General features: G+C 48.2%; 1 protein-coding gene across 1 annotated transcript in view; it reads right to left on the bottom strand.

The window, feature by feature from the left end:
- Positions 1–20373: 20373 nt before the first annotated feature.
- The window catches only part of LOC147710004 (proteasome subunit beta type-8-like), an 84179-nt gene continuing 79399 nt past the window's right edge, over positions 20374–25153 (bottom strand). The window contains exon 6 of the mRNA XM_086920679.1: positions 20374–20640. Coding sequence (XP_086776805.1) covers positions 20552–20640 — 89 coding nt within the window. The 3' untranslated portion in view covers positions 20374–20551. The remainder of the gene's footprint in view (positions 20641–25153) is intronic.

Genomic DNA, 25153 nt, shown 5'->3' with positions numbered 1-25153 from the left:
AGCGGGAGCTACATCGTCTAGATAGGAAGCAAGGAATATGTCTTTAGTGGTCCTGTGACTTACTTTAGTTGGAACCAATGGTGGCGGCAGATCTTTCGGTATTTCTGGAGTGGCTTTAGGCAAACCCTCGGCCACTAAATACATGCCATTTACAAGAGTGTTTCGCATTCGGTCTACTTGTTCTGCTTTTACTCGGATCCCTTCATTAACTAATTTGTTTTCTCGGACTTCATCCGACTCTTCTCTATGTTTATCTTCTTTTCGGAGTGCTTTTTCGGCACGTTTATGTGATTCTTTACGCCACAATTCTATGGCATCTTTCTGGGATTGTCTGGCTTTCTTTTTCCATAGCGCTTCTTCTACTCTCATGATGCACTCGGCATCCCATGTTCCTGTAACGGGCCACCTGTGTCTTTCTTCTAGGTGCTTGGTATATTCGGCCCATAAATCTAGGTACAGTATAGCGTCTAAGCCATGCTTATGGTACATAAAATTTCCAGGAGTGTCCCTAGGGGGGATAGGAATTTCTTCCTCTAGTATCCCTTTCCTAGTTCCTATCTGTCTTAATTTATTGAAAAACGGCATCTTGTTTACTTAGTACTGGATACTCGATACTTGTTACTTACTCTGAACACAGCTAGTTACACAAAAACACAGTAATGTACATCAAACAGTCACTCATACCACGACATTAATCACATGAAACATTTTGAACACATATGACTACCCTTGATACTAGATGTACTGCTAAACAGTACAGATACACTGTTGAGAACAGTGCAAGAACTTGAATGCTTGATGTACTGCTAAACAGCACAGATACACTGTCTAAAACAGTGCAGACCGTGTTTGTGTACCCAAACCCGTCTTTACCGGATAAATAATAATGCACCCGTCTAGATGCGTCCCCAGCAATGGTACTCACCGGGAAGCACGGAACAGAAGGCCTCGGAAAACTCGACTGGACTGGACCGGACTGGACTCGACTCGACTCGATACGTGAATACTTCGGAACTGGTGGGCCTCTTGACACCTCGGACCTTGCTTCTTTCGGCTAGGCTCTGGTCGGGATCCTCCGCACTCCTCACCGCCTCGTCTGGGTGCTGATCGCAGTCTCCGTCACCTCCGTGGGTCAGAGGGAGATACAGGAAATCCTGCGGGTACGCGTAATTGTCCGTCTTGACTTATGGCAGGGGGCAAAGGTTGCAACGCACCAACCGGCGCGTGGGGTGGGGTAGGGGTCCCTATTCGGGCGCCAAAATAATGTGGTAAATATTTGATTTACCGTCCTAATTTCTATGCAGGTAAGTACTTAAACAAAAATAACTCAATCGGGAAGAAAGACGCAGAGTCCGTGGTGTTAGAGTTCTTAGGGGTTTTATTCCTTAAAAAGGAATGGTTCTTGAACCGGATATCGGATTCCTGACACCACTGGGGTGCAGGAAGGGATAGAGCAATGCTTTATTGACAATACATAGCTTATATACTTAAATCATATACTGGAAACCAATACAGTAGGCGTAACAGCTGAGAGAAACAAGATAAAAGCACACACGTGTTAGCAATACGTAATCAGAAGGCGTGAACTAGGCGTGAACATAGAAACGTCACATGTAAGTGTCACAAGTGGGTGGATACATAGCAGAATCTTGCATATCAGCAGAAATCTGAGGTCTGGATGCGCGCGCAGCTGCATGACGTGTGATTGACGTGGAACTGGAGGGTGCAGGGGACTTGACATTTACACTAGAGGAAAGAGACAGAAGTCTGGCATGTCAGATCAACTCGTACCTCTATCATATCTGATATCTGATGTTTGGGAACCATATTATCTAGAAGGAAAAGGTCTCTGGGGCAGAGGCTATTCTATACTGACTGTGAGTGCGTGTATAAGCGTCTAAGTGTCTGCATGAGATGCGAGGGGGCATGGGCCTACCATGGTAACAGAAGCTATGAATTACTTGCACGGAGACAGTGAGGCCGGGCCCTTTGCTCTGCAGCTGGAAGGATGTTTACTTGAACTAGTAGGCAGGAATGCATTTTCGAGGAGCGGAGCAGATAATTCGAAGGTTGAATACAGTCTTGGCAGGCAACAGGCTGAGCTAAGCGCCATGAGCCGCGCAGGGAGTAAGGCAGAGGTCACGGGTACAGAGGCCGGCCCAGGCTGAGGCATTCAGAATCTGAAGGCAGGAAAAGGCTCGATGGCAGAATTCAGGGCCTACTTCGCCTGGGCTGGAAAACGTGTAAAGTACACCACAAAAAGACGTTGGCAAGGCATACTTAGAAACGGAATATTCAACCCGTTCAGGGTGGATTCGAAAGAGGACATGTTAACGTTGGACGCAAATGTATTTGCGTCTTCATAGCTGGCACAGGAGGGAAGTTACATGCACTTTAAGCTGGTACATGGAGACGTTGGGGTACGCGTTAGGGAACATTTCTTGACCATAAAATGTATATTTCCTCACTTGGGGGTGATCAGTAGATCGCGGTGAGCTGATCGCAGATTGCGTGTGGGACAGTGAGGGTGAATGAGGGATTTTAGGAAGGCGGGACCAGGGCAGTGAAGTGCTTTGAAGGTGAGGCATGCCACCTTAAAGGCAGCCCTTCGATCGACTGGGAGCCAGTGAAGGCTCGTGAGCAGAGGCTTGGCTGATTGCCATCTGGGGGTTCCATGAATCAAGCGGGCCGCTTGGTTCTGGACAACTTGGAGACGTTGTATCAGAAATTGCGGCAGACCGTGGTAGATGGCATTAGAAAAATCCAAACGGGAAAGTACCAGCGAAATAACGATTTGGGTAAGTGCCGCCGAGGGAAGAAGGTAGCGTACTTTGCGGATCCTCTGAAGTTGATACATAAAGGAGGAGACCACCGCTCCAACTTGAGCCCTGAGAGAGAGCTCGGTGTCGATGATGACACCCAGACTCTTTACTGTTTTTACTGGGGTAGGGGGGGGAGCAAAACTCTGGAGGCCAGAACTGTGGACCCCAGTAAGTGTGACTGAGCCCAGGGAGGAGGAGCTCGGTTTTACCGGGGTTCAACTTCAATTGGTTCTGGTTCATCCAGAGTTGGATGTGAAGCATGGCTCCGCGGAAGGTTTTGATGGCATGTGGTGAATTGAGAGAAAAAATTATTTGTAGGTCGTCAGCATAATTGTAAGTGACGATGTCCCATTTCGAAAGTGACTGAATAAGTGGCCGGAGATAAAGATTAAAAAGGAGCGGGGAAAGGGAAGAGCCCTGGGGGACACCACAGGACGTGGGGGTTTGTTTGGCAGTGTAGGGACCTAGGCGGACCGCTTGTGTTCTTCCCGTAAGGAAGGATTTGACCCACTCAAGAGCAACGCCTTGGATGCCCGCCTGCTCGACACGGTGGAGAAGGATGTTGTGATCCACCATGTCGAACGCGGCAGACAAATCCAGTAGGACAAGGGCTTGGGGGTTCCCGCGTCCGCGTTACTCCTGAGTGTGTCGAGAACTGCCAAAATGACGGCTTCTGTGGAGTGGGCAGGTCTGAAGCCGGCCTGAGTCGGCTCGAAGTAACAGGAGGATTCTATGAAGCTTGACAGGCAGCAGGTGACATGGGCCTCCATATGTTTGGAGAAATAAGGGAGGAGGGAAATGGGGCGGTAGTTCGACGGCTCCGACATGGCAGCACCCGTTTTTTTTAGAAGGGGTACCAGGATGGCCTCCTTAAAGGAGATAGGACAGATGCCACTGCTGAGCGATCTGTTAAGTAGGTGTAAGACACTATCTGGTAAGTTAAGGCAGATGCTCCGCAGGACAGATGGTGGGCATCAGTCGTTCGGAGAGCCAGATTTCACGCGGGTGGCTAGTTCCGCCAAGGAGGTGGAATCTAGAGCAGGAAAGGAGGTGAGGGTCGAGGGATTGTTAAAGGAATTGTCCGGTAGTGGCGATTGGGGAAGTGGAGGGATGGATTTTTTGATTATTGAGATTTTTTCTAGGAAGAAGGAGTTCAGGGTGTCACAGGCCTCCTGGGTGGGGGTCTGGAATATAGAATGCCTATCTACAAACAGGTAAGTACTAAAATATTGATTCCAAAATATAGAATGTTAAAATATAGTTAACTAAAATATCGAATTTTTTAAATGTATTACAAATACTTGAAAATTAATTAAATAATAATATTGAACATAATTAAATAAAACATAATTAAAATATTGTGAAAAAAGCTTAAAATGTAAAAATAATAAATGAAATGTATTTTTGTTTATATAAATGTACTTAATAATATTATAAAATAATTATTAATCTTAATTATAAAATATTTAGAACATTAATAAAAATATATTGGCATAAATATATAAATTCACATATTATATAAATATAAAAATAAATAAAATATAATAATTAAATTAATTAAAATAAAACATTTTATGGTAATTAATAATAAGTGCAACAGTAGTGAAAACGTTGGATAGCGTAGGGGTAAAAATGTGTATTCCCACTCCAAAGAGTGCCACAGTAGTGAAAGCATTGGATAGTGGGAGGGTAAAAATTACTATTCCCACTCCAGAGAGTGCAACAATAGGGACAACGTTGGATAGGGTAGGGGTAGAAAATTACTATTACCACTCCAGAGAGTGCAACAGTAGGGAATGTGTTGGATAGCGGGAGGATAAAAATTACTTTTCCCATTCCAGAGAGTGAAACAGTAGGGAAAGCGTTGAATATCGTAGGGGTAAATATTACTATTCCCACTCCAGTGAGTGCAACAGTAGGGAAAGCGTTGGATAGCGTAGGGGTAAAAATTACTATTCCCAGTCCAGTGAGTGCAACAGTAGAGAAAGCGTTGGATAGCGTAGGGGCAAAAATGACTATTCCCACTCCAGAGAGTGCAACAGTAGGGAAAGCGTTGGATAGCGTAGGGGTAAAAATGACTATTCCCACTCCAAACAGTGCAACAGTAGGTAAAGCGTTGGATAGCGGGGGGGGGGGGTAAAAATTACTATTCCCACTCCAGAGAGTGCAACAGTAAGGAAAGTGTTGGATAGCGTAGGGGTAAAAATTTCTATTCCCACTCCAGAGAATGCAACAATAGGGAAAGCGTTGGATAGCGTAGGGGTAAAAATGACAATACCCACTCCAGAGAGTGCAACAGTAGCGAAAATGTTGGATAGTGTAGGGGTAAAAATTACTATTCCCACTACAGAGAGTGCAACAGTAGGGAAAGAAATGATTTAATATTAAAATAAGATTACATTAATTATCAATATAAATAAAAAATTATTACAAATAATGACCAATTAATAACAATTAATTACCAATTAAAAAACATTATTACCAAATAATAAATTAATTACCAATAAATAATTATCAATTAATTGTCAATACATATAAATAAAAATAAATATTAACTTTATTACAATTACATTACTTCCCACCCAATTCCCCTATAAACCCACAACCCGCTCCTAATAATAGAAAATACAATTAACATAATTATCAACTAATCAATTAATACAAATAAATTACCAATTTATAAAAATGAATTACCAATTATTAAACATTAATTACCAATTAATAATTAATTATCAATTAATTAATTATAAATACATATAAATAAAATGTAATATTTAATTTACTATAATTAAATTACTTCCCACCCTATTCCACTATGAACCCACAACCCGCTCCTAATAATAAAAAATACAGTTAACATAATTATCAATTAATCAATTAATGAAAATTAATTACCAATTTCTAAAATGTAATTACTCATTAATAATTAATTATCAATCAATTAATTATCAATACATATAAATAAAAAATACCATTTAATTTAATATAATTAAATTACTTCCCACCCTATTCCCCTATAAACCCACAACCCTCTACGAATTAAATTACACAAAAATTAAATTACATAACATTCATTACTTTAAAAAAATTAAACATACATTAGAAACATTATACATAATTTTAACACATATACTACCATACATAACACAAAAAAACGATTTTATGGGAATCTATATTATAAAATTCGATATTGTGGAATTCGATATTTCTACCCCAGTTTCGATATTTGTTCCTATCTATATTTTGATAATTCGATATTCTGTCCATTCTATATTTTTGATTCGATTTTCTGTCCATTCGATATTTTGATATCGATATTTAGGGTGTTCACCGTTGTTTAACACTGGGCTTTAGAATCTCTCCTGACATTCTTATTGTAACCAATATCTGGAGACCCTCCTTTCTTAGATCCTTTCTGGTAACTGCCTGCATACATCTAGGGTCAGTAAAAAATTCTACGTGCACTGAAGTACCGGGTTTTTAAGAACCCGGCGGTACCAGGGAACAACAGCCGAAGACTTGGAGTCCTTCCTGTTTCAGACTACAGAAACACAGAGTCTTCTAGGTGAAGTCAAAGATTGTATTTATTGGCTGCAGCCAGTAACAGGTATCCTAGAAGTACAACAGCATGTAAGTTCTCAGGAGACTGCTCAAACTTACAAAGCCAGTCTTCTTCTTTCATACACAATAATAAGCTTCAGGCAAACATTCCTTATTTTATAGTTGACCATTCGCATATTTTCACTACAAAGAAAAAGCAGAGTCATGATGACAAGTCCACATTTCAGTTTGTCCAACCCATAATCAATTACCCGGCAAGCCCCAGTATTCTCATCAGATATCGACGGACCCCCAATAAAATCGGGCACCTCCTCCTCGTAAAGCGAGTCATAAAGCAAGAAACAGGGACAGGTGCGTGTAAGATTAGGCATGGTTTGTGTGCGATGAAAGGTTTATGATATGTTGTGCCTTGATACTAATCTCGCTCGGCCACTGGGAAAGGACCTGGCCGAACAGGTTTGGCTTCAGGCAGTGGAATCAGCTTGCCCTGGTCACAAAGGAGTCAACGAAGGTGTACGTGTCTTTCAGAATTGATTTCGGTTTTAGTCATTTGGCTATATGAGGGCAATCACACAATGGCTGCCGTTCACAAAATGGAACCCGAGGGTTCAGGACGGGAACTCTGTTTTCAGGGCGATTTCGTCACTCGATCGTGGCGAAAATGCTTACGCACAGTGTTCAAATCATTACCGGTCTGCCGATACCAAAATCGTCATGGTACGACAATGTTTATATCACGGGTCCAGAATTCTCAGTCCCACAGCCCGAGGTCATTCATAAAATCATGCACATACTTAACCCATGGTATCTTTAAAACCTCCTCCAGTTTAAGGTAATCCTTAGAATCTCCCCGTTTAACTTTGTCTGCTCTTTTGACCAAATCCTGTGCCACAGGAGGATGGGTTCCAGTTTTATAAGGTTGGAGATGAAAGGAAGGCCCAGCTCATCATGGCATGCATAAGAAGGGGTGCTGGCAGGAACTGTTAAAATAAACCTTAGAAAGGAGTTTTCCACAACTTGGATCGTGTGGGTATTAGCAAAACCCCAGACTCCCGCTCCGTACATTGCAGTTGTAATGCATTTAGCTTTATGAATTTGAATGAGCTCTCCTGGCGGTAACCTGCCTAGCTTCTTAGAGAAAGAAGCAAGGGAAGCTGTTGACTTAAAAAACACCGTTTTTTTCGCAGACATATCTTGAGCCCATGAATTGCCTTGATTAAATAAAATGCCGAGGTATGAAAAACTCAGTGCTAGCTGCCGCCCGTCCACAAACATGCCTCTTGATCTCTGACTTCCATGACCACAACTCATAACAAAAGTCGTCGATATATTAGTAGAGAGACCTAGGTCCTTCATGAAATCAGTAAAACTATCTAGGACCCTCTGGAGACCAATTTGTGTTCTAGACATTAATACTGCGTCGTCCTCATAGATGAGAGCAGGTATGGGTAATTCCCCCACCAAATGGAAATCTTGGTTATTCCTAAGCAATGCTGATCCAGTCCATTAATATAAAGATTAAAAAGAAAGGGGTCAAGCACACAACCTTGCCCGACCCCCTTCTAATGGGAAAGGAAGCTGTGCTCTCACCACCCAATCCAAAATGGTTACTATTAAAAAGCATCTGTATGCTGATAACGCCTCCCACACTCCACACTGGCCTCACTTGAAGGCATCCTAGATGCCGCAGCACAGCTCATTCAGGGCCCGAAGAAATCTGATCAGATCACCCCCCATCTAGTCTGAACTCCATTAGCAATCATTGCCGGCCCGCATCATCTTCAAACCGAGCTCCAACATTTACAAATTCGAATTTAGGAAAGAGTGAAGCCTCGCCTCTCTAAATCAGGAAAGAGTGAAGCCTCGCCTCTCTAAATCAGGAAAGAGCGAAGCCTCGCCTCTCAAAATCAGGAAAGAGTGAAACCTCGCCTCTCTAAATCAGAAAAGAGTGAAGCCTCGCCTCTCAAAATCAGGAAAGAGCGAAGCCTCGCCTCTCAAAATCAGGAAAGAGTGAAGCCTCGCCTCTCTAAATCCGGAAAGAGTGAACCCTCACCTCTCTATATCAGGAAAGAGTGAAGTTTCGCCTCTCTAAATCAGGAAAGAGTGAAGCCTCGCCTCTCAAAATCAGGAAAGAGTGAAGCCTCGCCTCGCCTCTCTAAATCAGGAAAGAGTGAAGCCTCGCCTCTCTAAATCAGGAAAGAGTGAAGCCTCGCCTCTCTAAATCAGGAAAGAGTGAAGCCTCGCCGCTCTAAATCAGGAAAGAGTGAAGCCTCGCCTCTCTAAATCAGGCAAGAGTGAAGCCTCGCCTCTCTAAATCAGGCAAGAGTGAAGCCTCGCCTCACTAAATCAGGAAAGAGTGAAGTTTGCCTCTCTAAATCAGGAAAGAGTGAAGCCTCGCCTCTCTAAATCAGGAAAGAGTGAAGTTTGCCTCTCTAAATCAGGAAAGAGTGAAGCCTCGCTTTTCTAAATCAGGAAAGAGGGAAGTTTTGCCTCTCTAAATCAGGAAAGAGTGAAGCCTCGCCTTTCTAAATCAGGAAAGAGTGAGGTTTTGCCTCTCTAAATCAGGAAAGAGTGAAGCCTTGCCTCTCTAAATCAGGAAAGAGTGAAGCCTTGCCTCACTAAATCAGGAAAGAGTGAGGCCTCGCCTCTCTAAATCAGGAAAGAGGGAAGCCTCGCTTCTCTAAATCAGGAAAGAGTGAAGCCTCGCCCCTCTAAATCAGGAAAGAGTGAAGTTTCACCTCTCTTAATCAGGAAAGAGTGAAGCCTCGCCTCACTAAATCAGGAAAGAGTGAAGCCTCGCCTCACTAAATCAGGAAAGAGTGAAGCCTCGCCTCTCTAAATCAGGAAAGAGTGAAGCCTCGCCTCTCTAAATCAGGAAAGAGTATAGCCTCGACTCTCTAAATCAGAAAGAGTGAAGCCTCGCCTCTCTAAATCAGGAAAGAGTGAAGCCTCCCCCCTCTAAATCAGGAAAGAGTGAAGTTTCACCTCTCTTAATCAGGAAAGAGTGAAGCCTCGCCTCACTAAATCAGGAAAGAGTGAAGCCTCGCCTTTCCAAATCAGGAATGAGTGAAGTTTTGCCTCTCTAAATCAGGAAAGAGTGAAGCCTCGCCTCACAAAATAAGGAAAGAGTGAAGCCTCGCCTCACTAAATCAGGAAAGAGTGAAGCCTCGCCTCTCTAAATCAGGAAAGAGTGAAGCCTCGCCTCTCTAAATCAGGAAAGAGCAAAGTTTTGCCTCTCTAAATCAGGCAAGAGTGAAGCCTTGCCTCACTAAATCAGGAAAGAGTGAAGTTTTGCCTCTCTAAATCAGGAAAGAGTGAAGCCTAGCCTCTCTAAGTCAGGAAAGAGTGAAGCCTCGCCTCACTAAATCAGGAAAGAGTGAAGCCTCGCCTCACTAAATCAGGAAAGAGTGAAGCCTAGCTTCTCTAAATCAGGAAAGAGTGAAGTTTCGCCTCTCAAAATCAGGAAAGAGTGAAGCCTCGCCTCACTAAATCAGGAAAGAGTGAAGCCTCGCCTCTCTAAATCAGGAAAGAGTGAAGTTTTGCCTCTCTAAATCAGGAAAGAGTGAAGCCTCGCCTCACAAAATCAGGAAAGAGTGAAGCCTCGCCTCACTAAATCAGGAAAGAGTGAAGCCTCGCCTCTCTAAATCAGGAAAGAGTGAAGCCTCGCCTCTCTAAATCAGGAAAGAGTGAAGCCTCGCCTCACTAAATCAGGAAAGAGTGAAGCCTCGCCTCTCTAAATCAGGAAAGAGTGAAGCCTCGTCTCACTAAATCAGGAAAGAGTGAAGCTTCGCCTCACTAAATCAGGAAAGTGTGAAGCCTCGCCTCACTAAATCAGGAAAGAGTGAAGTTTTGCCTCTCTAAATCAGGAAAGAGTGAAGCCTCGCCTCACAAAATCAGGAAAGAGTGAAGCCTCGCATCACTAAATCAGGAAAGAGTGAAGCCTCTCCTCACTAAATCAGGAAAGAGTGAAGCCTCACCTCTCTAAATCAGGAAAGAGTGAAGCCTCGCCGCTCTAAATCAGGAAAGAGTGAAGCCTCGCCTCTCTAAATCAGGAAAGAGTGAAGCCTCGCCTCTCTAAATCAGGAAAGAGTGAAGCCTCTCCTCTCTAAATCAGGAAAGAGTGAAGTTTCGCCTCTCTAAATCAGGAAAGAGTGAAGCCTCGCCTCTCTAAGTCAGGAAAGAGTGAAGCCTCGCCTCACTAAATCAGGAAAGAGTGAAGCCTCGCCTCACTAAATCAGGAAAGAGTGAAGCCTAGCTTCTCTAAATCAGGAAAGAGTGAAGTTTCGCCTCTCGAAATCAGGAAAGAGTGAAGCCTCGCCTCACTAAATCAGGAAAGAGTGAAGCCTCGCCTCTCTAAATCAGGAAAGAGTGAAGTTTTGCCTCTCTAAATCAGGAAAGAGTGAAGCCTCGCCTCACAAAATCAGGAAAGAGTGAAGCCTCGCCTCACTAAATCAGGAAAGAGTGAAGCCTCGCCTCTCTAAATCAGGAAAGAGTGAAGCCTCGCCTCTCTAAATCAGGAAAGAGTGAAGCCTCGCCTCACTAAATCAGGAAAGAGTGAAGTCTTGCCTCTCTAAATCAGGAAAGAGTGAAGTTTTGCCTCACAAAATCAGGAAAGAGTGAAGCCTCGCCTCACTAAATCAGGAAAGAGTGAAGCCTCGCCTCTCTAAATCAGGAAAGAGTGAAGTCTTGCTGCTTTAACAAATGCTACATCCCAATTCATTGAAAGCCAACAAACCAGCCACGGCTCCTATAGACTGCATGAGCACCTTTCCCCCTGTAGTTAGCCTTAGTGCCCCTTGTCCGATACATTCTATATAAGTAGCACACACATACAGATATCATCACATACACTCTCAAGTGTGAACACCGGTCATGAGTATACAATAATGTACATTATGTGCCTGTGTATTTGCCAATGCCTTTATCACCACCCTTTGTCAATCGTGCTCATGAAATCAGCAGATGCAGTATAGAACCCCTCAATACTCACTTTTTTCCTTTCTGAAAAATGTACGCTGACAAACCAAGGATTGATCTTAATGCAGCCAGTTTAGCACACTATGCATTAAATTAATGTAGCCTAGGATTTCTGGCTGACAAGTTTATATAGTGCTCCCGACTCATAAACGAATATCCAGCCTTGGTATTCCAAAGACTAAATCATTCTGGCTAGTTGATAAATCCTTTCCTGTTGCATCTGTTAAACTCTAGTAGAGCCTTCCTCTTAATCTTCAGGTCAAACCAAGCCTCCCAAGATTTGCAAAGCTTTTCGAAACTTATCTGTTTGAATGTTGTGTGTAAATAACTAACCCTGGGCGAAGTACTACGCTATGCTTGCGTAGTTTGCGTTACTTCACACTACGCGAATTGCACATAGCACTGTGCAAACACGCGTAGCGTACCAGTCATTTTTTGCTTGCTTGCAGTCCTCAACGTCAAGTTGGCGACCGCAAGTGAGCAAAATGACATACTGGCGAGACTTTTTCCTCATTCGCGATCAGCAACATCAAGTTGCTGATGCCGAGAGTGGAAAATAAACCTCAGGTAAGATTCTCAACGCGGGGAGGTCAGGTTTCTCATCGCGAGTAGTCGCGCATGCTCGCGACCGCTCGCGATGAGAAACTACCAGTCCGCGTTTGAGAAAGCTGCCGCTCGAGTAGAAATTTACTTGAGCGGCAGAAAACGACTGCTCGCACTGTGCAAGATGTGATTTACAATGATTGCACAGTGCGGACAAGCATCCGGCACTGGGCAATCAGTGCGAACAGCATTTTTCACAGTGCACTACGCAGTTCTCGTAGCTCGTGTAGCTCGCATAGCTCGCGTAGTGAGAAGTGCACTTCGCATAGCTATGCGTAGAGCTACTATGTGCACTACGCCCAGGGTTATAAATAACTTTTACAATCAGTCAATACAATAAATTTTGACTGAAGGAAAAACTCATTTGGCCAATGATAGTTAATTTTATAATTTCCTTTTAATATTTTACAAATCAGTATTAAAAATACCAATGAATGTCGATCAGATCATACTCACCTCTCTTTGATGAGCATCTACCACTGTCATGAGTCGCTGCCAATGATATGATCATCTGCCAAGGCTACGAATACCCAACAAATCCTGAGTAAAAACCAACACTCTAAGAACAAGCAAAGGGGAATATGTACAAAAAAGTGGCGGAGTGAGGCGTTAGCCGTCATGGCTTAACGCCTCTCTCCGCCACTTCAGAAACGCAGGGTTGCACCATATTTACAATGAAATGGTGCAGCCTTGCCTTTTCCCCTGTGATTGCACTACACTTAGAAGTGATGCACCAACGCATGCACCCCTGCACCCTAGTGCAAGGCTGCCTGAGTGCAGGGGAAGATTGTTTACATGCCGGAAGGTGTCCCTTCCTGCCCATAAATAATCTTTAAATGCCATTTTGTCACTTAAATGTGTGCTGCTTAATGCAGCACACATGGAAGTTACAAAATGTAATTTTTTTCAACTGATTGGTTTTGTACAGGAAGGGGGACCTTCCTGTGCATCATGGGTACTCACAAACATTTTCCCAGGGGCCGCAACGTTTGGTCTATGGTGTCACCGAGGGCTGCACTGATACCAGTGAGGGGTGTTAAGTGGGTTTAGGGGAAGCAAAGCATGTATGTCTATTGCCTATCTTTATAAATGAAGGTGTTCCTAAATGTAAGGATGTAGTTACTTCCTTTCCTTAGCTGCAATTAACCTTTAATTAAGGGATGTATGACGTTACAACGCATGCTTTTACGTAAAAGTTGCGTTGTTAAGGATGTTCCCCTTAAATAAGTGTTTGCTGTATATTTAACTTTGTTTTCATGTTAGATTTGAGTCGAGTAAACAGCAGCCGGGTCGTTCTTTGAGTATCCTTGCTGTACATAAACAATCCAAGGCGCTTTGCTGTTTCCATGTGCGCTGCACAAGTTAGCACACATGGAAACAGCAAAAACGAGGCGCATAAAGCATGTGTCCTCGTTTCACTAACTCAAGACCAGGTTTTTCCTGGTCTTAATTTTGTTGCTGCCTCCTATTAGCGCTGCCCTTGTAAATAGGGGGCAGCGTCAACATGAATTGGTGTTCAGGTAGAACGCCCACAGCAACACCCACTGCACGCCCCCTTTCATGCTTAGCATAGCGTGAAAGGGGGCCTTATTTATAAGGTAGCGTTAAGCCACACCAAGTGACTTAACGCTGCCTTGTAAATAAGGCAAAGCCTCTATCGCCACGGAAACGTCACTAAAAGTGACGTTTCTGTGGCAATAGGGGCTTGTACATATGCCCCAATGAGTCTTGACCAATGTTGTTTTTCCTTAGAATAGCAGTGGGTGCCCACTCATACCCTGATTACCTTGAAAGGCAAGGGTGCTCTCAAGAGAATGACTTCAGAGTCCCAGACATCCATCAGCCCCACCGATGCCAAGATGACCAGACAGAGCCAAGAATAGGCAGCAGTGCCCGTGCTCCGATGAATGACAAGCGGTCCACCAAAAGAGGGGTTCCCTTTATCACCTGGTGACCCCACAATGTTACATCGTGTTCTGGTGGTGACCAAACCTAAATTCTATATCGAATATCTTTATTCGGTAAAAAATTCACCATAAAAGAGTAACATTTCCAACAATTATACATACAATCCATTAAAAAGGTAAAAACAATAGTTAAAACCTACACAGTTATATTCAAGATTAAAATGGAACCATTACATAATTACTGTACATTAGATGTTACTATTGGTAAAATTTCTCAACAGTACAGTGTTAGCAATGTGCTGAGAATACAACAGGCTATACTGACTCAGGTTTGCATAGGACCAAAGGGCAGCGGTTGTGGTCTATTATTCAGTGCGGGGTTTGCTGTTTTAACCTCCTGATGCGGGTCAGCCAAGCGCTGCCCAAAAATTTAGCCACCCCGCAGACCATAACAGTTGAAGTTGGGTCAGTGGTAAGAACTCTTAAAGCCATTCGATGGCACCTCAAACCCAACCCCTTGCATACTGGTTTCAGCCATATCTTCCTAGCAATTTTATATGCGGGGCAGGCAAACAGTAGGTGCGCCACAGTCTCCTTCGGGGACGCGCACCCCGGGCATTTGCGTGCAGGACCATCAACAGTAGACCACCCCGATGTATAATCATGTACCGGGAGGGTCCCGTACCTTAACTTTAAATAAAGGGTTCTATCTAAAGGCTTGGTTATAAGGTCGAGGAAAGGTTCCAACTTCCTGAACCATTTAATCTTTAAAAACCGCTCGGTAAGTGGACCCCCAGCCCCACTGCATATTAACTCAGCCTGTTCCCACTCCCAATATATCTTCCTAATCACTGATTTGGGAGGTGGCATTTGGCTCTCCCATACATCCCTTAGGCCCAGTTGCATCACCAGCTGCCTCAAATTATAAAGCCATCTGATTTTATTACCGGTGTCTAACGATAGTAATTCATCCAAGACGGCAGCATAATTGGCAAGCTCCTCCGCAGCCTCACCCAAAACAGTAAGGGGCGCAACCGCACCAGATCTTTAATGGGTCTCCTACCTAGATCGAGTCGCAGGGGGGTTAACGGAGTGGAAACGGGAAGAGCCACCAATTCCCTAAGGAACTTATTTTCCGCAGTTACTAACTCAGACACATTTTCAAACCCCCACAGCTCGGAGCCATATAATGCAGACGGGAGTATCTGACCCTCATATATCGCCATAGCTGGGGCCACGGGTTTGCTTGTTGATTCCCGATGTTCTTTCAGTGTTACCCCTGCCACTCTTTTATGACTAAGTAACATTTTAGCCAGGTGGTCCTTCCAACTCATCCGACTATTGACCCTTACCCCCAAATAGTCGAAGGATTCCACCAGCTCCAAGGGTGCCCCGTTGAGTGTAAAATTGTTCCTGAATCTTTTAGAGGGTGAAAAGGCCATGAGTTTAGTTTTTGAGGTATTGATGGTAAGTCCTCTGTCTATACAAAAGATGCTAAAGCGATTTAAAAGCCTTTGGAGTCCCACCGGGGATTTGGAGATCAATAGGGTGTCGTCCGCGAAGAGTAGGGTGGGGATTCGTTCCCCCGCCAGGGATGGTGCGTCGGCCTCTTCCCCTCTCAGATATTCCAGCACCCCATTCACGAACAGGGAGAAGAGGGTCGGTGCCATGACACATCCCTGTCGCACTCCTCTCTTCACGGGCACCCTTTCAGTTAGTTGACCCTGGGACCCCATCTGATCCTCGCGTAATTCCCCTCATGGAGTCTTACGATGAAGCTCAGAAGCGGCCTCGGAACGCCCATCTTTTCTAATGTCTCCCACAGCCTTGCTCAAGGGAACAGGTGGAAAGCCATCCTGAGATCAATGAAAGCCATATAGAGACTGCCTCTATTGATGGTTACTGACTTCCAATAGATGCCAAAAAAGCGGAAGACCTGGTCCATCGTCCCCACCCTCTGTCGAAAACCTGCTTGTAGGTGGGAGAGGATTTGTTCCTCTTCCATCCAGACTCCAACCCTTCAGATGATGACCCTGCCAACCACTTTCTGTATCACATCTATCAGACTGATAGGTCTGTAATTGGCAGGGTCCTCTCTATCCCCTTTTTTAAACACCGTAACCACCTCAGCGCCCTTCCAAGAGTCCGGCACAGGGTGCAACCTGGCAATGTAATTCATTATGAGGGCAATTAATTCTGCCCAAGCCTTGGGTTCCTTTATCAGAAGGTACCCCGGAATCCCATCTGGGCCAGCCGCCTTCTTCGGGGTCAGACGTCTAATTGCCGCTAGTACTTCCAAGGGCAGAAATGGCTCCTCGAGCTCCCTTGCATATCCCCCTTCTCCCCCCGTATCTACCATTAAAGGAAGGTCAGCTTCATTTCCGCCATATACTGCAGAAAAGTGGTCGACCCATTGCTTAATTGTTATATGGGTGGCTAATGGTTGTGAACTCTGTTGCCTAGATTTGTTAATTAGGTCCCAAAACAACCTTGAGTTCCTCGTGGAAACCGCCCCATAAAGATCCTGCCAATGTTTTTCTTCCCATTCTCGTTTGGCAGCTGCTACAGCCCTCGAATAATCCTTCCTAGCCGCTCTAACTAGCGAGGGATCTTTTTTGAGGAGGGAAGCTGCTAACTCCTTCCTTTTACCCTTGCACTGGGCATTGTACCAGGGATTGGTGGAGATGGGAGGTATATTGCTGGCCTTAAAACTAATCCCTTTTAAAAAATATTGGCTCACCTGCTCAATTGTATTCTTGTAGACTATTTCTAAGGCGATTGGTAACTCTAGTACATTTCTCGGTTCCTGTTCCCGTGCTGACAGGTCCAGGGTCAGATCTTCCACAAGGGATTTTATACTCCCTAGTTGATCTTCATTTAATTGGGCCTTGTCCCATTTCAGCCTACGATTACTATTATAGGGGACCACCTCTTTGGTCAGCCTCAGGGGAGCACGTAACTCTCCCGTCTTAACGTTACCCCACCTAAGCTTTGTACAAAGGGGGTTGTGGTCACTATCCTGTGTAGCCACCACCTCCATGTCTAGAAGGTATTTCCATAGTCTGACGTCTAACAGGATATAATCTATTCTAGATGGGCCGCTGAGCCTATTGAATGTCATCGCACCATCCTTATCCGAGTTGGTCCTACCATTAAGAGCTCTTAAGTTATGTTCCCTGGTTAGGGCATTAATTTGGATTGCCCTTGCTGACCATTTTCGGATAGGGGGTAACGACAAGGCTGGAATGGACCATCTAGAATCTTCTCCCTCGGTACCCAGGGGATCGTCCCCACTCAAGGGCTCAAATGTACAATTGAAATCCCCACCTACAATGATTTTTGCCAAGTGTGGACACCTCGCTAGTGCTAAGTCCAGACTAGTTAGTGTTTCCCCCGGTGTCCCTCTAGCATAAACATTGAATAGTACCAACCTAATCCCCCCAGCCAATTCCCTACAAGATAGGTGAAGGAGGTCCCTTCATACAGAGTTATTGGTGGCAATATCCCAGTTCAGATCAATTTTGATCCAAACCAGTAGTCCTCCCTCTGGTCTACCCTTCCCACCGCTTACTGCAGGGGCAGAATATGTAGTATATCCTGATTTGTATAAAGGGTGGAGACTCCAAGTTTCCTGGAATAGGCAGACATCGAACTTCTCGATGAATGTGTGCCATTCCGGGACCTCCATCTTCCTTTTTAAACCTGCCACATTCCAGGATATCAGGTGGATATCTCTATGGTCTATGGAGGTCAATACCGAGACACCCTTGCTCCCTCTCCTTTCCCCCTCGTTAGTGGTGGCAGGGGCGTCCACATAGCCATGTGGTGTCGGTGGTAAATTACTGTCCCCCGCCTGACTAGTGTCATTTCCTCTTGCCTCCCTTTGTTCCTCAAACACAATGCCCTGTGAGAGGACACTACTTGTGCAACCACCCTTCTCCCCCATTGACTGTAGACTTCAGTCGCAGTCTTCTAGACCCGATAGCATGGAGAACCTGTTACCCATCTCCAGAGGGGTGAAGGGCCTCAGGTCCTCCATTCTTCTATCGGCACTCCTGACGCTTCTCTGGGGTACCGAGGACCAGCCCGAGAAGTCAGCCGCCTGTGCGGGGTATTGTCCATAAGGGGCATACTTGATGTTATGTGAAGGCGGGGGGTTGGGATGGGGAGGGAGCAGACCGTTTGTGTAGGATGGCGGAAACATCCCAGTTCTAGGGTAAAAGTATGTCAAAGCCCTCTGGGTAATGCAAGTGTCTCCATTTCCAGTGGGCCAATTTAATATATAATCCACTGCCCGTGGGTCTCTAAAGTTAACCACCACCAGATCACCCTCAATGTCCTTACGTCTGTTACCCAACCAATTGAGCCGCCTGACGTGCACTATTTCTCCATCGATATTGTATGCAATGGGCCTATAAGTGCGCAGCCAGTGCATTATTTTGTTTTTTAGCTGAGCATATCCCTCTCTCTTGTTTTCAGGTAGAGGCGGGACCCCAGTCAAAACGACCACAAAGGGGACTGCTTGCGGGGGGATCTCCACTTGCGGCCTTTTGGTAACAGGAGCTCTAGAAGGTTTGCCGCTACCCTGGTTCTCCCGTGTGCTTCCTATGGGTGCCCCTGTTGGTCCCTTCTGTGAGTCGCCCACTGGAGCTGGGGCTGGGGTGTTTTGTGGCTTTGGGTGAGGCGGTCTTTGATGATCGAGGGGGGCCCTGCCAGGGGGCTGTGGCTTAGGTTTGGGGGGCTGATTTTGCACTATAGAAACATTGTTAGGAGGTTGCTTAGCAGAGGTTGATGGTTGAGTGACCCCTGTCGCTTGGGCCTTGGCTAAAGTAACCATGCTGCTTATAGCCGTCTCCAAGATGCCTAATCTCCACTTTTTTGATACTCTCATTTATAGGAAGGAGTAAAGATCTAAGTAGGAATTCTAGATTCCCCAGTGAAGTGGCGGTGGGATGGGTGTCATGATCTGTTGTGTTTGGGCCCGAAACAGAGGGAGTCACTGCTTGCGATAGTGTCAGGGATGGAGGAATTTCTGTGACCTCCATGGTTGACATACCGGAAGTGGAATGGGGCTTAGTGACTTTCCCAAAGTCGGAATGGGGTATTCTAGCTTTACCCTGCCCACCCCTCAGTTTCCTTCTCTTCTTGCTTGGGGGGGGACCATGCGTCTCAATTGCAACTTTCTGTTTCGGCCTAGGCTTCCTTGGTTTCGCTGCAGTGGAGGGCTGGGTTATTAAATCCACAGAGGTGCAAATGGGGCTAATGGGGGGGGGGGGGGCACCTCCAGCCTGTTCGGTAGGTAAACATGTGGAAGGGGGGTACAGTCCCGCAATAAGAGTGGGACATCCTCCAGCGATGCTAGAACCTCACAAGTGTTGAGAGAGCCACCCTCCTGAGAGCCAGGGGTAAGAAAGGTATCAGTGAGTGGCCTATTTTTCATATTTTCGATTGAGCGCCGACGTTCTGCTCTACGCTCAGCCAAGGAGGTTTCCCTATCACTATCAGCCAAGGCCTTTGAGAAGTAATTATCCAGGGTCCCGTTTCGTGTACCCCCCACCTTCCCAATGCAGCCCTCAGCAGGCATCAATGCCATATCCACCACCCTTATCACTGGGTACCGTCCCAATATTGTAGGCGAAAGAAAGTGGGCCCAGCCCAGCCTACGCTGGCCTACGAGGGCCTCAGAGGGCCCGCCCTTTGCCCGGGCTTCGTCCCGCGCGCGCCCCGCTGCGCGAGACGAGTAGGCTGTTTATATCCTCCTGAGCGGGAGGGGCGTGGCCGCTGCGGGAAGAGGTTTCAGGTGTTGGAAGTGCCTCGCAGTCCCGCAGAGGTGTGGGGGGTGAGGGCGGGTCCTGGTCCAAACGGTGGCAGCTCGGTGTCAAGAGCCGCGTCCCAGGGAAAAGGGATCAATGACGCGGTGTGTCCTTGTCAGCAGCAGAGGCAGAAGAGAAAACGCTCAGACAGGTCAGCCCACGTTTCCAACTGAGTAGCACCCGCGCAGCGGGTGCTGCGAAAGTTTATGCAAAGCACCGGGCGGGGGGCGGGGCCGCTGCGGGAAGAGGCTTCAGGTGTTGGAAGTGCCTCGCAGTCCCGCAGCGGTGTGGGCGGTGAGGGCGGGTCCTGGTCCAAACGGTGGCAGCTCGGTGTCAAGAGCCGCGTCCCAGGGAAAAGGGATCAATGATGCGGTGTGTCCTTGTCAGCAGCAGAGGCGGAGGAGATAACGCCCAGACAGGTCCAACCTAAATTCAAATCTTGAGCATATGGATCAAGCGCATTTGCAAGTCGTCTGGATACTGTTGAGAAGAAACTGATGGGGTCTTCCTCAGTGCGAAGGGGTGATTGAGAAACTGAAGGGGGCTTTAGATATTACACCGGCTCTGCCACTTACACTGTCATTCACTTGGGATGTGCCAATGCTTGTCAATCAACTCTTAAGACAAAGCATTGTAGCCCACAGTAACATTTATTAAACATTGCAAATGGATAATCATCAGTGACAGATGTGGAGGTTTAAATCAATAAACTTTATTTATATTTTGCAGTAAGTAAAACTAGGAAGCAAAGCAATGCGCGTGCGTTATGGATCAGCGTCCAGAGAACTGAGGGGAAAGGGTCTGGACATATCCGACGTCCACCTGGATCCGGGCTTTGAAGAGGGATGAAGCGGCGACTCCTTCGCATCTATTGCTTCTCCGATTGGTAGTGGTGAAGAAGCTCGCTGACGTCTTCCCTGCAGACTTTAATCCAGCCATCTTCCTTCATGTGGTACACTGCGAACAGAAAGAGGCGTGAGAGCTTAAGCGCGGTGAGAGAGGAGCTACCAAGGGCCTGAGGGGAGAGCGGGCTCTGATCAGAGGGGCCTGGGTCATGGAGGGAGCTCTACAAGGTATGAGCGGGCTCTGGTCAGAGGAGGCTTGTGCATGGAGGGAGCTCTCTAAGGTATGAGGGGCTCTGATCAGAGGGGGCTTGTACATGGAGGGGGCTCTCCAAGGTATGAGGGGCTCTGGTCAGAGGGGGCTGGGTCATGGAGGGAGCTCTCCAAGGTATGAGAGGGCTCTGATCAGAGGGCCCTGGGTCATGGAGGGAGCTCTCCAAGGTATGAGCGGGCTCCGATCAGAGGGGGGCTTGTACATGGAGGGAGCTCTCCAAGGTATGAGGGGCTCTGGTCAGAGGGGCCTGGGTCATGGAGGGAGCTCTCCAAGGTATGAGGGACTCTGATCAGAGGGGGCTTGTGCATGGAGGGAGCTCTCCAAGGTATGAGCGGGCTCCGATCAGAGGGGCTTGTACATGGAGGGAGCTCTCCAATGTATGGGCGGGCTCTGATCAGAGGGGGCTTGTGCATGGAGGGAGCTCTCTAAGGTATGAGGGGCTCTGATCAGAGGGGGCTTGTGCATGGAAGGAGCTCTCCAAGGTATGAGGGGCTCTGATCAGAGGGGGCTTGTATATGGAGGGAGCTCTCCAAGGTATGAGGGGCTCTGGTCAGAGGGGCCTGGGTCATGGAGGGAGCTCTCCAAGGTATGAGCGGGCTCTGATCAGAGGGGGCTTGTGTAAGGAGGGAGCTCTCCAAGGTATGAGGGACTCTGATCAGAGGGGGCTTGTATATGGAGGGAGCTCTCCAAGGTATGAGGGGCTCTGGTCAGAGGGGCTTGTGCATGGAGGGAGCTCTCCAAGGTATGAGCGGGCTCTGATCAGAGGGGGCTTGTGTAAGGAGGGAGCTCTCCAAGGTATGAGGGACTCTGATCAGAGGGGGCTTGTATATGGAGGGAGCTCTCCAAGGTATGAGGGGCTCTGGTCAGAGGGGCTTGTACATGGAGGGAGCTCTCCAAGGTATGAGCGGGCTCTGATCAGAGGGGGCTTGTACATGGAGGGAGCTCTCCAAGGTATGAGCGGGCTCCGATCAGAGGGGCTTGTACATGGAGGGAGCTCTCCAAGGTATGGGCGGGCTCTGATCCGAGGGGGCTTGTGCATGGAGGGAACTCTCCAAGGTATGAGGGGCTCTGATCAGAGGGGGCTTGTGCATGGAGGGAGCTCTCCAAGGTATGAGGGGCTCTGATCAGAGGGGCCTGGGTCATGGAGGGAGCTCTCCAAGGTATGAGGGGCTCTGATCAGAGATGGGCTGGGCCATGGAGGGAGCTCTCCAAGGTATGAGGGGCTCTGGTCAGAGAGGCTTGTGCATGGAGGGAGCTCTCCAAGGTATGAGCGGGCTCTGATCAGAGCGGCAGAGGGGGCTTGTGTAAGGAGGGAGCTCTCCAAGGTATGAGGGGCTCTGATCAGAGGGGGCTTGTGTAAGGAGGGAGCTCTCCAAGGTGTGAGGGACTCTGATCAGAGGGGGCTTGTATATGGAGGGAGCTCTCCAAGGTTTGAGGGGCTCTGGTCAGAGTCGCCTGGGTCATGGAGGGAGCTCTCCAAGGTATGAGGGGCTCTGGTCAGAGGGGCCTGGGTCATGGAGGGAGCTCTCCAAGGTATGAGGGGCTCTGATCAGAGGGGGCTTGTACATGGAGGGAGCTCTCCAAGGTATGAGGGGCTCTGATCAGAGGGGGCTTGTACATGGAGGGAGCTCTCCAAGGTATGAGGGGCTTCAATCAGAGGGGCTTGTGCATGGAGGGAGCTCTCCAAGGTATGAGCGGGCTCTGATCAGAGGGGGCTTGTGTAAGGAGGGAGCTCTCCAAGGTATGAGGGGCTCTGATCAGAGGGGGCTTGTGTAAGGAGGGAGCTCTCCAAGGTATGAGGGACTCTGATCAGAGGGGGCTTGTATATGGAGGGAGCTCTCCAAGGTATGAGGGGCTCTGGTCAGAGTCGCCTGGGTCATGGAGGGAGCTCTCCAAGGTATGAGGGGCTCTGGTCAGAGGGGCTTGTACATGGAGGGAGCTCTCCAAGGTATGAGGGGCTCTGATCAGAGGGGGCCTGGGTCATGGAGGGAGCTCTCCAAGGTATGAGGGGCTCTGATCAGAGGGGGCTTGTACATGGAGGGAGCTCTCCAAGGTATGAGCGGGCTCCGATCAGAGGGGGCTTGTGCATGGAGGGAGCTCTCCAAGGTATGAGCGGGCTCTGATCAGAGGGGGCTTGTACATAGAGGGAGCTCTCCAAGGTATGGGCGGGCTCTGATCAGAGGGGGCTTGTGCATGGAGGGAGCTCTCCAAGGTATGAGCGGGCTCTGATCAGAGGGGGCTTGTACATGGAGGGAGCTCTCCAAGGTATGGGCGGGCTCTGATCAGTGGGGGCTTGTGTAAGGAGGGAGCTCTCCAAGGTATGAGGGTCAGTGATCAGAGGGGGCTTGAGCATGAAGGGAGCTCTCCAAGGTATGAGGGGCTCTGGTCAGAGGGGCCTGGGTCATGGAGGGAGCTCTCCAAGGTATGAGGGGCTCTGATCAGAGGGGGCTTGTACATGGAGGGAGCTCTCCAAGGTATGGGCGGGCTCTGGTCAGAGGGGCTTGTACATGGAGGGAGCTCTCCAAGGTATGAGGGGCTCTGGTCAGAGGGGCTTGTACATGGAGGGAGCTCTCCAAGGTATGAGCGGGCTCCGATCAGAGGGGCGTGTGCATGGAGGGAGCTCTCCAAGGTATGAGGGGCTCTGGTCAGAGGGGGCGTGTGCATGGAGGGAGCTCTCCAAGGTATGAGCGGGCTCCGATCAGAGGGGCTTGTACATGGAGGGAGCTCTCCAAGGTATGAGGGTCAGTGATCAGAGGGGGCTTGAGCATGGAGGGGGCTCTCCAAGGTATGAGAGGCTCTGGTCAGAGGGGCTTGTACATGGAGGGAGCTCTCCAAGGTATGAGGGGCTCTGGTCAGAGGGGCTTGTACATGGAGGGAGCTCTCCAAGGTATGAGGGGCTCTGATCAGAGGGGCTTGTACATGGAGGGAGCTCTCCAAGGTATGAGCGGGCTCCGATCAGAGGGGGCGTGTGCATGGAGGGAGCTCTCCAAGGTATGAGCGGGCTCCGATCAGAGGGGGCTTGTGCATGGAAGGAGCTCTCCAAGGTATGAGCGGGCTCTGGTCAGAGGGGCTTGTACATGGAGGGAGCTCTCCAAGGTATGAAGGGCTCTGGTCAGAGGGGCTTGTACATGGAGGGAGCTCTCCAAGGTATGGGCGGGCTCTGATCAGAGGGGGCTTGTGTAAGGAGGGAGCTCTCCAAGGTATGAGGGTCAGTGATCAGAGGGGGCTTGTACATGGAGAGAGCTCTCCAAGGGATGAGGGTCTCTGATGAGAGGGGCCTGGGTCAAGGAGGGAGCTCTCCAAGGTATGAGTGGGCTCTGGTCAGAGGGGGCTTGAGCATGGAGGGAGCTCTCCAAGGTATGAGCGGGCTCTGGTCAGAGGGGGCTTGAGCATGGAGGGAGCTCTCCAAGGTATGATCGGGCTCTGATCAGAGGGGGCTTGTGCATGGAGGGAGCTCTGCAAGGTATGAGGGGCTCTGGTCAGAGGGGGCGTGTGCATGGAGGGAGCTCTCCAAGGTATGAGGGTCAGTGATCAGAGGGGGCTTGAGCATGGAGGGGGCTCTCCAAGGTATGAGGGGCTCTGGTCAGAGGGGGCGTGTGCATGGAGGGAGCTCTCCAAGGTATGAGGGTCAGTGATCAGAGGGGGCTTGAGCATGAAGGGGGCTCTCCAAGGTATTAGGGGGCTCTGGTCAGAGGGGCTTGTACATGGAGGGAGCTCTTCAAGGTATGAGCGGGCTTCGATCAGAGGGGCTTGTACATGGAGGGAGCTCTCCAAGGTATGAGGGGCTCTGGTCAGAGGGGCTTGTACATGGAGGGAGCTCTCCAAGGTATGAGCGGGCTCCGATCAGAGGGGGGGTGTACATGGAGGGAGCTCTCCAAGGTATGAGCGGGCCCCGATCAGAGGGGGCTTGTACATGGAGAGAGCTCTCCAAGGAATGAGGGGCTCTGATGAGAGGGGCCTGGGTCAAGGAGGGAGCTCTCCAAGGTATGAGCGGGCTCTGGTCAGAGGGGGCTTGAGCATGGAGGGAGCTCTCCAAGATATGAGCGGGCTCTGATCAGAGGGGGCTTGTGTAGGGAGGGAGCTCTCCAAGGTATGAGGGGCTCTGGTCAGAGGGGCCTGGGTCATGGAGGGAGCTCTCCAAGGTATGAGGGGCTCTGATCAGAGGGGGCTTGTACATGGAGGGAGCTCTCCAAGGTATGGGCGGGCTCTGGTCAGAGGGGCTTGTACATGGAGGGAGCTCTCCAAGGTATGAGGGGCTCTGGTCAGAGGGGCTTGGGTCATGGAGGGAGCTCTCCAAGGTATGAGCGGGCTCCGATCAGAGGGGGCTTGTGCATGGAGGGAGCTCTCCAAGGTA

Source organism: Lissotriton vulgaris, chromosome 5 (genome assembly GCF_964263255.1).
Source record: "Lissotriton vulgaris chromosome 5, aLisVul1.2, whole genome shotgun sequence".
NCBI lineage: Eukaryota > Metazoa > Chordata > Amphibia > Caudata > Salamandridae > Lissotriton > Lissotriton vulgaris.
This window is presented reverse-complemented; position numbering and strand designations above follow the sequence as displayed.